The following is a 16,116-nucleotide window of genomic DNA, read 5'->3' on the forward strand; positions in this document are numbered from 1 at the left end:
AAAGAGCTTCGTATTTTTCTTCATAAATGAATGATCTAAAATCCTGATCCACGACTTTCCTTTAAACTGTCAATGCTTATATAAATAATAGATGCTTCGGGTTGTGTAACCGAGCAATGCTGCGGAATCACAATGACTGGTATAAAATATTTTATTGGAAATCTATTCTACACCCAGCGCCTGTTGTTTTTGAAAGAAGCACATCAGCACCACTGAAAGAAGACATCAGCATTCCCTTGAGGGTTGCAGAGATGTCTTTGAAGAGGAACTGTCTGTGAACCGGCTAATTTACCAAGGTGGGGTATCCAGATTGAGAAAAAGAGAGTCCACCGACGCACAAGCCAAGTCAAGTCCTGCTTGTGTTTCACTGCTGCATTAGAGGGAGGACACCAGAGAAAGCAATTCCAGGTGTTGCTCATGTTCCTTTCATGGAAAACAAGGGGGAAGAGAGGCCCCTGCTGAAAAACACATAAGGTCACCAGCGCAAGGTATGTTTTGCATGCTGGGACCAGCATGGGATGCTGGTTGCTGGTGGACCAGATTTAAACAGCGTGGACCAACATGAATGTGTGATGGTTGGTACCGGATTTAAAGGGGACGGAAAGAAGTTAATCGCGGAAAACCAGGGAATGTGTGAGCTTTAGAGAAACAGAGCAGAAGAGAGAGAGAGAGAGAGAGAAAGGCCTCTTTGATGTCCTTCTGGGCCTCAGGTGATTCTCATTCCCCTTAATTAAGTTGGATCTCTTCGTGTGCGACCCAGATCATACCTATCACATGGCCTGCTTTTAAAATCAACATACAACAGTGTTCACAAGCCATTTTATGTCTGTTTGTGACACATTTCTCAGTGAAACAGGATGTTCGCTGAGGAACAAAGGTAGGGTGAGACTTGATTTTATCAGGAATTGTTTCGATCGCATTTAGATTGACTTGTGCCAATATTTAAACCGTGAAATAGCTAACACTTCATGTAGTATTTAAAGCGATATATTAGCTTGGCAACATGCTTATTCCAAACAGTCGAGTCTCAGCATATTTATATTTCCTCCTAAGAGACCACATTTTCACTTAGAATTCTTATAATTAAAAATAGATCTAATTAACTTAGACTTTTACCCAGTATTTTTGTGTTATGATTTTTATAGTTATTAGAATGTGTCCACATTGCTGACAAGTTTACCTGTTGTAGCTTTTCCACATTTGTCTGCATGAAATAGATGCCAAAACAATCAAAACGTGCATCAGAAAAGTGCTAAATAAATGCCACTGTTTCATTGATTTTTGGCCCTCCAATGCTATTTCAGCTAAAATTGAAAATTAAATAATTTTTTTGCTGTTTCAGCCAAATATTCAAGCCTGCCAAAATTCCAGTGCAACACTTATTAGTCACAAGTTAAAAGATTAAAATAGTTTTAATCAAGGATCTAATTTATACTGTTTTATCCAATATATGTGCGTTATGTATTTTTATACTTAGAGTATTGCTAGCTTAACAACATGCTAATGCCAAACTCTATTGAAATGAACTGTGAGTCAAGTCTGTCCTGTGTGATACTAGGAAGTTTATAAGTTGGGAATTTGTAAATATGATGATTGACACGTGTGTTCAAGTCACTTTTGTCGGAGCAAGATGGAAATGTACCTTTTCTACAAAAAATGCGGTAATATTTTTTGGTTCTACTTCTACAAAATGGTGAATAAAGAAATGCACACCAGGCGTGAGTTTTTGCTTAATGTAATTTAAAATACTACTGTAATTGTACAATACTGTCAGATTTTGTTTATGCAACTTAAATCCATTCATATTTTTTTCTGTTACATGCTCCCAAGTCCCAACTTGAGGTTCAAAGAAAATCCAGAGTTTCCCACTCATAATTACCACTTTATCGTGGCGTTCATGTTCATTTAGCTTGAAAATACGATCTTTCAGACATGATCGCACCATTAGTTGGAGGAAAGCGGTTGGTGACGTCAGCGGAAAAGTCATTTTAAAGGAGAAGCAAGTTATATTTTAAGATTATGAAGACAAACATTTTTTTCTTTGGAAAAACATGCACTATTTAATCATTCACAATAACACTTGGACATCAATTAGAAATGCAGATAGACTGAATTTTGATTTAATGTTAACTTAAACACAAATACACCTCTTCATACACAACCACCATTCATACTCCTTCTGAAACCAACATAGAACAAAACACATCTCAAATTATGTCAGCACTTTAAAAACACCAGTCTCTCATTACGACAAAATATCTGCACCTCCTTCAACTTGAGGTTTCCGACATCCAGCAGCCTCTTAATTCAAAGCCACTTCATATTTACGGTCAACCTCAGCCAAAAAAAAAGAACAATACGCCTTCAGAACTCACAGAAAAGGAAAATTAGAGGACACTTGTCTTCATTCCATGCAGTCTTAGGACAACATTTATGTTTCTGTCATTCAGACCTCCCTTCCAAACAAGGCACAAGCATTTTTATACAGCATATAATCAATTGTGATATACATAACCAATTTGTTTGAACAGCAGATTTGATTGGGTGTATGGAAGAATGAATCCTAAAAAAAGAAAAAAACATATTTTAATGTCTAGAATGAGTGCTGACAGATCATGGTTTACCATGAAGCCACTAGCCACATGTTTCCCACATTTCAGCCACAATTGAAGGACACTTGTTCATAAAAAATGTTCTCAACCCTGAAATCTTTATAACACACAAATATGCTCTTGAACAGAGCAGCGAGAACAGAAAATCCTGCCTATTTGTCCAACAAGTGGCTCTTAATTCAGCCAGAAGAGAGATCCAGCAATGCATCAATCCAGCCTAGCACTATAAGAATCTGATCTGGAATTTACAATATAACACTGGCTGTGCTCACAGATACATACTGTGCACCTTACGCAAATGTTCAATGTATTGAATACTCGTATTGCCAAAATGTGCTGTATATGAGATCACTGTGAAAAATACTGTATCCCATAATGCACTGCTCTTGACTTGATCTTCCATTGCCAGCATGGTGAATGAATGCAACTAAAATCATTTTACCTATTTTCTTGAGTCAGGATCAAAAAGTTAAGACCAACTTGGATTAATATGCAAATTAACCTTTCAGTACGCAAAGACATTTTTACACTAACTTGATCTACACTTGCAGAATTAAAGGGATAGTTCACTCAAAAATGAAAATTCTCTGCATTTTTTTGTTGATACAATGGTAAATGGGGTCCAATGTTGTATGGTTCCAAACATTCTTAAAAATATCTTTGTTTATGTTCCATAAAAGAAAAAGTCATACAGTTTCAAAACAACATGAAGGTCAGTACATGATGGCATAATTTACATTTTTGGGAGAACTATCACTTTAAATGTTACAAACTTGGTTAATGCACTGTGCAATTTCAAACACAGCCTAATTAAATCACATGATATTGAATAACTCAAAATCAAAAACTGCACAAAGGCTTTCACATTAATAGACTATGAATGCAAGCTAAAAAATAATATTTAGTCGCAATGCAGTGCAACGCGTCAGCTTGATTGTCCTTCTCTTTAATAAAGCTTTGTGGCATGCCTCAATTGGTCAAATGCTTCTTTCAGCCCAAAACAGCAGGACCGCTCATTGCTATAGAGATCACATAATTGAGGACACCTAGTCACCATAGCAATCTCCTCAACAGGTTGGCAGGGCTATAGTGACAGCTTTTTAAGCATGAGACGGACACCAGATTCGTCTTCTGGAAGCAAGAGAGAAACCTACAACACACTGGCTTTGGGGCTCAAAGAATTGACCATGAAGAGCAAAAAGATTCCCAGTAACTGCAGATAAATATGATGGAGCATTCCATGAAATAATTTAACTTAAGGGACAATTCACACCAAAATTTAAATTCTGTCACCATTCGCTCACCTCATGTCCTTCCAAACCTGGACTTTTTTTCTGAGGAACAACAAAGATGATATGCTGAAGAATGTTTTTGTCCATTAAATGATTGGGGTCCAAAACATCACTGAATGGATCCCATTGCTATTGTATGAACAAAAAGTTGGGTGAAATGTCCCTTAAAAAGTGTGCAGTTGCTGCGATATCAAATAGGGCCACAAAACTCTACCAGTTCTGCTTCAAAGTCACGCTACTGGACTCAGTCTTGTTTTGGTGGTGTTAGCTTAAACACAAATACCTCTTCATACACAACCACCATTCATACTCCTTCTGAAACCAACATAGAACAAAACACATCTCAAATTATGTCAGCACTTTAAAAACACACCAGTCTCTCATTATGACAAAATATCTGCACCTCCTTCAACTTGAGGTTTCCGACATCCAGCAGCCTCTTAATTCAAAGCCACTGCATATTTACGGTCAACCTCAACCTATTGTATGAACAAAAAGTTGGGTGAACTGTCCCTTAAAAAGTGTGCAATTGCTGCGATATCAAATAGGGCCACAAAACTCTACCAGTTCTGCTTCAAACTCACGCTACTGGACTCAGTCTTGTTTTGGTGGTGCCAGCGGTGCAGAAAGCACACACTTTCACCTTCAGTCTCCATTTAGATTAGAAGATTTAGATAAGCCTTTGAATTTGCATGCCAGTATTGTCAGGGAATTAGCAGTGATTTGTTTCAGTGCCGCATAATGTATAATAAACACCTACAGACTGCTGCAAACACTCCAGATATTCCAAACCCAGGATAGCACAGGAAATTAATATTAATAAGCTTGAATGTGTGTGTGTTTGTGTGTGTGAGAGAGAGAGAAAAAGAAAGCGGGCATTAGTGTGAGGATTTTTTTTTTTTAAATAATCAGAGAGCCAAAGTTTAATAAGACATTACTTTTAAAAAAAACTCACCGGTATGGGAAACTAAGCGGGGACTGAAATTAAAATGGAGTTTTGATTTAAAGCTGCCATTGAATGTTCAAATGAGTTTGATGTCTAGACGTGCAACAGCTCTCTATTAAGAATGAAATGACTATTTAACTAATGTTACATCCTATGCTTTGAGCAATACCCATCATTCTGTTAGTGCAGAGGAAGCAGATTCAGTTTGGCAGACGGCCCAACAGTTAAAAAGTAAAACGGTGTTTATCTGAAGGAATTCGTTGTAAGTTTTGTAGATGTTTTAGGGTGCATTTCCTTTTTCATTTCCAACTGGAATGAGGAACGCCTGTGTACTTCTTATTAGTGTATTAAAAATCATTGGTATTTTATCAATATGTGTGGCATAAAAGGCACTTAGTAACATCACTTTCTTGTACATACACTACAGTTCGAAAGTTTGAGGTCAGTGAGATTTTTTTATTTTTATGAAATGAATCATTTTATTCAGCAAGAATGCATTAAACTGATCAAAAGTGACAGTAAAGACATAATTTAATTTATTGAAGCATTTCCGTTTTAAACAAATGCTGTTCTTGAACTTTTTCACCAAGACCCTATAGAAAAACTATAGCACGGTTTCCCCGAAAATATTAAGCATGCAGCACAACCGTTTTCAACATTGATGATAATAAGAAATGTTTCTTGAGCATCAAATTAAATATTAGAAGGATTTCTGATGGATCATGTGACACTGAAGACTGGAGTAATGATGCTGAAATTCAGCTTTGATCACAGGAATAAATTATGTTTTAAAATATTTGAAAACAGAAAACAGTTATTTTAAATTGTAATAATATTTCACAATATTACCGAAATTCTAACATGCTTTATCACATACATGCAGCTTTGGTGAGCATTTAAGAGACTCCTTTCAAAAAATATTTTAAAAATCTTACCAACCCCAAACGTTTGAACAATAGTGTATTTTTCACTTAGATAAGTTTCTGAAGTGACCGTTCAAATCTTCCTTCTTACAACATACACTTTTGAACATTTCCACTAGTATTGCCCCACAAGAAAGATACAGTTCATTTAACACACTATTGATCCTATAGTGGGACATGTTGACGCACTATATAGGGTAAGACGTCTCAATGGAGCCTGCCATTAAACAGCCTAAAAAGGATTTACTGCAAAATTAAAACAGTAGGCTAAGACATTTATTAAACCGCTAACAAGTAAAATATAACATTAACAAAATATTAAATGACCAACAAATACTGTAATTAATAAACTGAACTAAGTTTAAAAAAATTACTTATTTATTGTGTTGACTTGCAGCTATTACAAAAATAGGAAGATAGCTGTAATTTTAGCTTTGGGGAATAGAATTAAATCCCTAATTTAGGATGCTTTAATAAACCAAAGGTGTTTGAAACCAACATACAAAACCACTGTAGAAAACCAATCATTTGTTTAATTTGACTTTATAGACTCGACTCTCCTATACAGATCTTGAGACAACTTCCTCATGTGATAACTAGCCCTAGCGTTTTCATAAACCGTTCAATAACTGTTCCAAACAGTAGTTAAGAATGACAGAAATTGTTATTATAAGGACCACCAGCAATGCTTCTAGTCTGCATCTGTTGCTGAGTGTGATGAATATGGCTTACCAACACACCAGAGAAGATGAGCAGTCACTCACAGCGTGTCTCATTGACCAGAGTCCTCCAGAACAGCGCGCTGTGTGCTGGAACAGCGTGCGGTGGAGAGTGAGAGGAGAAACGGCGAACCAGTGTGTGTGTGTGTGTTTCTCTCTCTCTCTCTCTCTCTGCCGGCGAAACCGGATCCTCCGGTCCAGTCACACCCCACCCCAGCAGCCCAGAGCTGCTCCCGCCTCCAGCGCGCGCATAAAGGGTGCGTTGTGTTACCTGCAGCCGAGTCCTGACGCCCCGCACGCTTCTCTCAGTCTCTGGGAGGAGAAACTTATTTATCTGCAGCATTTATTACGTCGAACGACAGTTTCTTCTCTTAAGCTCCATCAGTAGGCTATATTCATTTCTGCCCTGCACTCTTTTAATGTCACTGTTTGGTAAAAGCAAATAGCCCACGCGCAATTTAAGCCAAATCACACGCGCGAGAGCGCTGCCGTATACTGAATATCAGACGTAGTCACAACCTTGCAGATATTAACTATATTTGATATTTTTATAGAACAGTTCTATAAAAAATAAGTAACCTAGGCTACTATAGCCTGATTAAATTATAAAATGGACGAATTAGTTGGTTTTTCTCTTCTACATAATCGAAAAGCTCAAAAGCGTCAATCTTTGCATGTCTCCAAGCAAGAAAGCCGGATTTATAGAGATTAATATCTTACCCTCATGTTCTTTTTTTTTTTTTTTTTTTAGTTTTGAGCTCTTTGTTAACTCTTCTTTTCTCATTTGTATTCTTATGACACTGAACATATTATTAATGTCATAAACACGTCAACATGTTTTGCAAGAAAAGAAAAGGAAAAACAGCCGGAGTGGAGCAGCGTATAGTGGAGCGGATTTACGCACTTGCTAAAGGTGCCGAATTTACATGGTGGAAATCCAATCATTTCTATAGGAATCCATCCGATTGGGAATTTGGCATGAGGGTGAAAGATTCCCGAACACAGGTCCTGGGGACCCACAGCTCAGCACAGTTATGTCTCCCTCATTTAACACACCTGATTCAGATCATCAGCTCGTTAGGAAAGAGCTCTTTTAACTGAAATCTATTATCTTTTTTTTTCCCCTGCAAATTTTACTGACATTTCGCAAATCTGACCATACCTTAAAGGGATACTTCACCAAATAATGGAAAATTCTCTCATAATTTACTCACCCAGACAACATCAGCTTCACAGTACTGACAGTTAACCGGAAGTGACGTTTAAAACATTAGCATTTTTTCTCACACAGACCTTTTATTTAGAAGACACTATTGATTCATCTACTGTGGTCGAATGGGTTCACTGTGGTTTTTGAAGAGTCAACTTTGAGGGACCCATTCACTTGCATCATATGAACTCGCAGAGATGGAATAGGCCTGTTTTTCTAAAAGTTTCCATTTGTGTTTCACAGGAGAAAGAAAGTCATAGGCTACATCTTGGACGGCATGAGGCTGAGTAAATGTGAGAGAATTTTCCATTTTTGGGTGGAGTATATCCCTTTAAGAGAGTTCAGCAATAATGAATAGGATGCCCCCAAAATGATTCCGTTATTATTTATTAAATTATTCAAGCGTCCTTGTTTTATAACTTACTAAAAAAAACAGAGTTCTACACAGTTACAGATTCACTGAGTCCGGGTCTCTGGAGTGGTCTGTATGCTCACCATTCATACTGGGTAACAGTTGAAGCTATTCATCCCATACTGTTGAGGTCTATTTTAGGGTTTTACCCTGTTTGGATCAAGTTCGATGGTAGTGCTTTCTTGGACTAAACTAAACTGTAGTCTATATTTTCTAAAGCAAATAGTTTGCAGTAAGATTTGCATGACCTTTGTAAATGCTACACTGATTAAACTGGAGACAATGTAGAACAGCAATGAAAAGTTTGTTCATTCGCTTTTTCTCTAGCTAAACAGCGCCTCCCACTGGCCAGAAAAAGTGACACAGCAGGACACTTTGGAGCAAAATGCTATACCTTTTTATGTCCACAAAGTGCTTGACGATCAAAAAATATCTTTATACTCAATATTGATGGAACAACACAACGCAACAATGATTAAAAATCATTTAAATGTTGCTCAGTGTGAGGCAAAAGTCCCCCGTTTAGTGATAAACTAAACAAAAGATAAACCAAATTTGCCATAATCCTTAAACACTTTCATCCTTAAACTTCTACATGCCATCCATTAACTTTTAAGATAGATGTACTGAGATATACTGATGGGAGCTTCTGCCCTTTCAGTTTGAACATTACTTGATTGACATTTTTGTCACACACACTGTAATATACCACCAACAAGCAACATATATATTGTTAAATGCTCAATAGGGTGTACAAATCAACGGCACAAAGCATTTCACATTCTTGAGAAAGGGAACTCCGACTGAAGCTGAATAAAATGTTGACAGGCTGTAAAGGATTTCAAAGGTCGACCACAGAATTGGTTAATGTGTGTTACTGATCTCCAGCCAGTGTGTTTGCTACAAAATGTGAGATATGGGAGCTGTGACATTTTCAGAGGGGGACATTGGTTACTTCATTCATTCAGTTAGTAACTTAGTAACAAGCATGCTTACACACAGAGAAGCACAGCGCAGTGTAGCCTGAATGAAACTTACAGTTTTGGACCCCACTGACTTTTATTTTATGGGTAAAAAACACTGAGCCTTTTTAAAAAAACATTTTCTTTGTTTTCAATGGTGAAAAAATTATTTAACACGAATTTGGATGTTTTAAAGGTTAAAAAGTTTATAAGCCAGATAGGAATCGATCGATCGATAGATAGATAGATAGATCGATAGATAGATAGATAGATAGATAGATAGACAGATAGATAGACAGACAGATAGATAGATAGATAGATAGATAGATAGATAGATAGATAGATAGATAGACAGACAGATGATAGATAGATAGATAGATAGACAGACAGACAGACAGACAGACAGACGATAGATAGATAGATAGATAGATAGATAGATAGACAGACAGACAGACAGACAGACAGACAGACAGACAGACAGACAGACATGATAGATAGATAGATAGATAGATAGATAGATAGATAGACAGACATGATAGATAGATAGATAGATAGATAGATAGATAGATAGATAGATAGATAGATAGATAGATAGATAGATAGATAGATAGATAGATAGACAGACAGACAGACATGATAGATAGATAGATAGATAGATAGATAGATAGATAGACATGATAGATAGATAGACAGACAGATGATAGATAGATAGATAGATAGATAGACAGACAGACAGACAGACAGACAGACGATAGATAGATAGATAGATAGATAGATAGATAGATAGATAGATAGATAGATAGACAGACAGACAGACAGACATGATAGATAGATAGATAGATAGATAGATAGATAGACAGACAGACAGACAGATAGATAGATAGATAGATAGACAGACAGACAGACAGACAGACAGACAGACAGACAGACAGACAGACAGATAGATAGATAGATAGATAGATAGATAGATAGATAGATAGATAGATAGATAGATAGATAGATAGATAGATAGACAGACATGATAGATAGATAGACAGACAGATGATAAATAGATAGATAGATAGATAGACAGACAGACATGATAGATAGATAGACAGACAGATGATAAATAGATAGATAGATAGATAGACAGACAGACAGACAGACAGACAGACAGATAGATAGATAGACAGACAGACAGACAGACAGACAGACAGACAGATAGATAGATAGATAGATAGATAGATAGACAGACATGATAGATAGATAGACAGACAGATGATAAATAGATAGATAGATAGACAGACAGACAGACAGACAGACAGACAGACAGATAGATAGATAGATAGATAGACAGACAGACAGACAGACAGACAGACAGACAGACAGACAGACAGACAGACAGATAGATAGATAGATAGATAGATAGATAGATAGATAGACAGACATGATAGATAGATAGACAGACAGATGATAAATAGATAGATAGACAGACAGACAGACAGACAGACAGATAGATAGATAGACAGACAGACAGATGATAGATAGATAGACAGACAGACAGACAGACAGACAGACATGATAGATAGATAGATAGATAGATAGATAGACAGACATGATAGATAGATAGACAGACAGATGATAAATAGATAGATAGATAGACAGACAGACAGACAGACAGACAGACAGACAGACAGACAGATAGATAGATAGATAGACAGACAGACAGACAGACAGACAGACAGACAGACAGACAGACAGATAGATAGATAGATAGATAGATAGATAGATAGATAGATCGACAGATGATAGATAGATAGATCGATAGAGATAGATAGACAGACAGATAGAGAGATAGATAGATAGATAGATAGATAGATAGATAGATAGACAGACAGATAGATAGATAGACAGACAGATAGATAGATAGACAGACAGACAGACAGACAGACAGACAAACTATCTATATCTATATATCTATCTATCCATCTATCTCTATCTATCATCTGTCTGTCTATCTGTCTGTCGTTCTATCTATCTTTCGTTCAATCTATCTGTCTGTCTGTCTATCTATCTATCTGTCTATTTGTCTGTCATTCAATCTTTTTTGTCAATGTTTTAAAGGTTAAAAAGTTGAAAAGTCAGACAGATAGACACACTTATCTGTCTGTTTTTCTATATATCTATCTGTCTGTCTGTCTGCTCTTCAATTTTTGAAAATACAAATTCCTGTTAAATTATAGGCTAAATGTCATCGTTTCAGTACTTCATAAAGCCAGTGCCACAGTTCTTGGGTCCCGTGCATATATCCCTATAATGTGTTCAAGGATTTAGGAAATGTCACTTCCTACAGACTGCATCCTGTGCAGAGGATCACGTTCATGTTGCAGAGGCGGAGTTTAGGGTCAAAGTTTTTCACAGAATTCGGATTGTTGCTCCTGAAAAAATGCTGCGTTAGCCGTTAGCAACATTGTTCCAGCAACAAAACTGGTAATTATTATTATTATTATTATTATTTGCACTGTAACTTTTCTCTCTTTTTGAACTGTGCCAGAATTAAATAGTCTGACTGCCTGAATAATCTGAAAAATTTTAATGACACTGTCGCCTTCAGCTGAAATCCAAAATTAAAATGACCAGATAAGTCCAATGTCTTACATTTAATTGTTGTCAGTCGTAAACAGTGCACGTGTAAAATTAGTTGACTTTAAATGTTCAAATGTCACAGGAAATCACGAGTTAAGCTCAAGTCACGGATGAAAAGTGAGTGTTTTATGATGCATGTCGGCTCTGCCGCTTAATAGACAGAAAAATACTGTCATTTTATTTAGTCAGAAATACTGCACTTTTGTTATAAATTGTTTTGAAATGTCATCTGTAAAATAAGACATCTGTTGAAGATTTCTGTAGTGGCATGCAAAACCTTTCTTCAAACTTAAGATTTGAATACTGAAACGCCATTTAAAGTGGCGATAACATGTAGGCTATTGAACTACTGTTATTTATGCATGGAATATAGGCTATTTTAGATCTGATTACCTACGTGTGTTTGCCTTTTATTTTATTTTTTTAATTCAGTCATCCAAACTAATTTCCGAATCATCAAAATTGTATGTAATTGCTAGCAACATACAATGAAACCAATATCTAAAGTTTATGATTGATTATATTAGCTTTTTCTGCATGTCACCGTTCACACTTTGCTATTTCATTCATTGCTTTATATGTAATACTGTTTTAATGTTGCTTAAAATTGCGCCTGGAATGGACATGACAACAATTAGCCCTGCTGTAGGCTATAGTGGTTTTTGTTGTTGTTGTTGTTGTTTTGTGTAGTGTATGTTTTTAGTATAGTGTTAGAGTTATGTTATTAGAAACACTTTATACAGTTGGCTTAATTTATAAAAAGCGAGGAAAATAGTTGCTTTAAAATTATTAGAAGTAATAAACTTTTTTTACAGTGTAATTTATTTAAAAACAATTGAACAAGATTGTGCCTACATTAACTGACTTTAAAATAATTACTTGAGTAAAAGTGAGACAACTAGCCTTGGTCTCACCTACATTTGGTTCAAGCCATCTTCATGATGAAATTTCTTTACAATTTAAAACAATCACAAATCTGAATACTGAATATATAAACCTGATTCATTCATTCTGATGCTCAAGGTTCTGTTCCGTTTGTGTAGCATTCAACTCATGTGACCCCTGAGGAAAATGTCCCGTTATTTGAAGCATTTCACAGCGGTGGGCGATGAGCAAAGCACCGCCGGACAGTGGCATGAAGAGGAACCACACGATGCCAGTGAAGACATCGAGCTCGCCACAGGGCAGCACTTGGACCAGGTCAGCTTCAGGGACTCCCTACGCCGCCTCTACAGAACAGAGAGGTTTCAGGTAAACTATCACACTCTTGATATATATATATGAATATTTATATACATTACATATATATTTTTTTACATCAATGAACGTAACTTTGGACTGTTATTTTGTTGATTAGATTGTTGTTGTGTGCTTGGTCGTCTTGGATGCCATTTTCGTTCTATGCGAGCTGCTTATTGACTTGTCTATCATTCAAGCAGATCATCACAGAATCGCCCCGCAGGTGAGTGCACTTCAGAAGCCTAGTCAGCACTAAATATGGATGGTATTGTGTCATGTGTGTCAACAGAAATATGAGATGTCAGCAATTATTCTGTGATTATCCACTATCCAATTTGTTGGTATCATCATTCCAGGTATTCCACTATCTCAGCCTCGCCCTTCTCACATTCTTCATGGTGGAGCTGTGTGGAAAAATCTTTGCCTATCGCCTAGAATTCCTCCACCATAAGTTTGAGGTGTTTGATGGGGTTGTGGTGGTGGTATCCTTTATCCTAGATATTGTATATATCACGAAGGAAGATGCATTTGATGCCATGGGGCTTCTGATCTTGCTCAGGCTGTGGAGAGTGGCCAGGATCATTAATGGTACGGGAATGATTTTTACCCTGCAATAGAGTGCAACAACAATCACTCACTTTTCAGGTACCCTGGATCTGGATGTGTTTTTCCCATTCATTTTCTTTTTCAGTACTTAAATTCTTTAATAAGGAAATTCATTTTTCATCCTAATAATTGTTGCAAATGTGTAATCAAGTCAAAAACATCAGTAAAATATAAAATTATTGGCATTTAATTAATTAATAAAATAAATATATAACACTTTTGAAAACATTTGAAAGTCATAAATGTTTCAGTATGATTAACTGCTGGTATCAGTGATTATTGCTTCCATGATACTCACATTATGAGCCTTGGGGTTCACCAAGGTTCTGTACTTGGGCCATTTTACTTAACCCTCTGATGGTCTTCGTTTAGCAGTCACACTGGGGGCCTTCCCGGTCATAAATGACCGGACACCTAAAAATGAAACTTCCTCCATCCCAGTAAAAACCAATGCAATTTATTTTTGTTCTATAATATTTATTCTTTTTAATTTAGAATTTTGAGACAATTTGATTGAACTTATTAATATTTATGCAATATTTATTGTCCATTTTTTGCCATTGAAAATAATGATTTTTTTTTTTTTTATTTAAAAAAAAAAAAATTCTATGCAGTATTTTCGGGTAAAATAGAGACTAGGCTTTCAGAAAAAAAATAAAATAAAAAAAAATTCATCAATTTATTAATCATAAAATTAAATAAAACATGATATTGCATGGGTTTACCACTAGATGTCTGTATAGCTCTAAATGGAGATGTTTGTGAATTCTAGTTGTTTTTGGACGAAATTACTTACTTTTAAGATGTGGATTGAATGTATTTTTTTAGAAATTCTCAAATAATACTTTTTGCCAAGGTTTATAACATTTTATTAATTATTATTTTAATAATTTTAATAATTATTATATTATTATATATACATATATTAATTATAATTATTAATTATGTTATGTTTTTCACTCTTGATGTTTTAGAGTTTCACCCCTTCATTGCTGAGCATTTTTTTTCTGCATCGTTGCTGATTTGTAGAGAATTTTTGTGTTTTTGTCAATTTCCCATTCATTTCCTATGGGGGTAATTTTGACCGAAGACCAAAATCATAACTAATTTTTTTACAACCACTTAGCATGCTCGGATCATGAACTCAATTTTTTTGTGTGTTCACATACCTAATGCCAGAAAAGTCACCAAGTTTCGTAACATTCTGATGAAGCTGTGATTTTTAAAAATTCAAAACAGATTTTTGTAATCTGAATTTATTGGTGTGTATGTGTATAAACGTGTGTTTGTATGTGTGTGTGTGTGTGGGTGGGTGTGAATTTTTTGCACTCTTGATGTTGTAGAGTGTCACCCCTTTACTGCGGTGTACTTTTTTTTAGAATCGTGTCCGATTTGTAGATTGTACAGACAAAAATTCAGAGAATTTTTGTGTTTTTGTAAATTTCCCATTCATTTCCTATGGGTCGGTCATTTTTGACCGAAGACCACGAGTGTGACTCTTTTTGTTTACGACCACTTAGCATGCTCGGATCATGACCTCAATTTTTTTTTGTATTCACATACCTAATGCCAGAAAAGTCACCAAGTTTCATAACCTTCCGATGAAGCTGTGATTTTTAAAATTTCAAAACAGAAAATTATTCGGTCAGAAATAACCGAGGACCATCAGAGGGTTAAGTAATTGATTATATGTTTATGTACATTTTCACACAAAAAAATCTCTACAGACAAAATGTATAGGTTGTTATACTTCTGGAACCCACTGTTGCACTCTAGTATCTTACATGTTTTGTGTCTTTTCTTACTTGTTTGCTCTCTTATAGGTATCTTGCTGTCGGTGAAAAATCGTGCCCATCACAGAGTTCAGAAACTAAAGGAGATCAATGGAAACCTTGTTCATCAAGTCAATGAACTTCAAGAGCGGAGCACAAAAATGGTGAGTAGCTCTTCTTTAACATTAGTAATGATTCATTGTATTAATTATTAAATTAATTAATTTAATCTTTCAACAGGACGAAGAAAATGCCAGGCTTCGTGTGCTCTTAAAACAGCACAACATTGAGTTTTGAAGCACCAGGGTTATTCATTAAACGCATCACAACATGAGAATGAGCTTAAGACTAATCATGTCTATTCATTCCACATGAAATGTGAAGAAGGTCATGTTACAGTGATGTTTATTGTCATTCGATCTCCGTCCCCTGGCAGATCTTTAGCGGCACAAATAAGGGTAGATGGTTAAAAAAGCCAGTGACCCATGTAGGTCAAATAAAAAACAAACAAACAAAGGAAATATATAAACTGCACAAGGTATATACTGGAAATTTAAACTCAATAGATTGATTGATTTTTTTTTCTCTGAATGTCTATTTTCCAAAATATCATAACCAATATTGCTGTTTTATCTATGAACTGCACTTTCTCTTAACGTTTTTCTCATTCTAATTGTCAATGTGTTTGAGCAACTGAAAGCTATGCAATAAATACTGTTTTGTAAAAAATAAATAAAAATGAAATATATATATATATAATATGTGTCTGTGTACTGATACCTATGTATTATATATAGT

The 16,116-nt window shown here is 35.7% G+C and overlaps 2 protein-coding genes across 8 annotated transcripts in view; one reads left to right on the forward strand and one right to left on the reverse strand.

Annotated features, from left to right (window-relative positions):
* csgalnact1a (chondroitin sulfate N-acetylgalactosaminyltransferase 1a) overlaps window positions 1-6,960 on the reverse strand; it is a 36,375-nt gene extending 29,415 nt beyond the window's left edge. The window contains exon 1 of one of the 2 annotated variants that reach the window (XM_079862070.1): window positions 6,514-6,960. The gene's annotated coding sequence lies outside the window, so the exon portion shown is untranslated. Of the gene's footprint in view, window positions 1-6,505 lie in introns of both variants that reach the window. The other variant, XM_079862069.1, reaches the window with a different exon arrangement.
* hvcn1 (hydrogen voltage-gated channel 1) lies at window positions 768-16,041 on the forward strand. Of its 6 annotated transcripts, none has more exons than XM_079862073.1 (6): window positions 768-877; window positions 12,725-12,952; window positions 13,059-13,163; window positions 13,297-13,528; window positions 15,370-15,482; window positions 15,559-16,041. In XM_079862073.1, exons 2-6 carry the CDS (start codon window positions 12,773-12,775, stop codon window positions 15,613-15,615), a joined length of 687 nt encoding a protein of 228 aa, XP_079718199.1. In that variant the 5' UTR covers window positions 768-877; window positions 12,725-12,772; the 3' UTR covers window positions 15,616-16,041. The 6 variants fall into 6 exon arrangements, with proteins under 6 accessions (XP_079718199.1, XP_079718201.1, XP_079718200.1 ...); XM_079862075.1 differs by having other exon boundaries at window positions 12,745-12,952; XM_079862074.1 differs by lacking the exon at window positions 768-877 and adding an exon at window positions 7,874-7,995.
* Window positions 16,042-16,116: the final 75 nt, after the last annotated feature.

Source organism: Squalius cephalus (genome assembly GCF_949319135.1).
Source record: "Squalius cephalus genome assembly, chromosome: 24".
NCBI lineage: Eukaryota > Metazoa > Chordata > Actinopteri > Cypriniformes > Leuciscidae > Squalius > Squalius cephalus.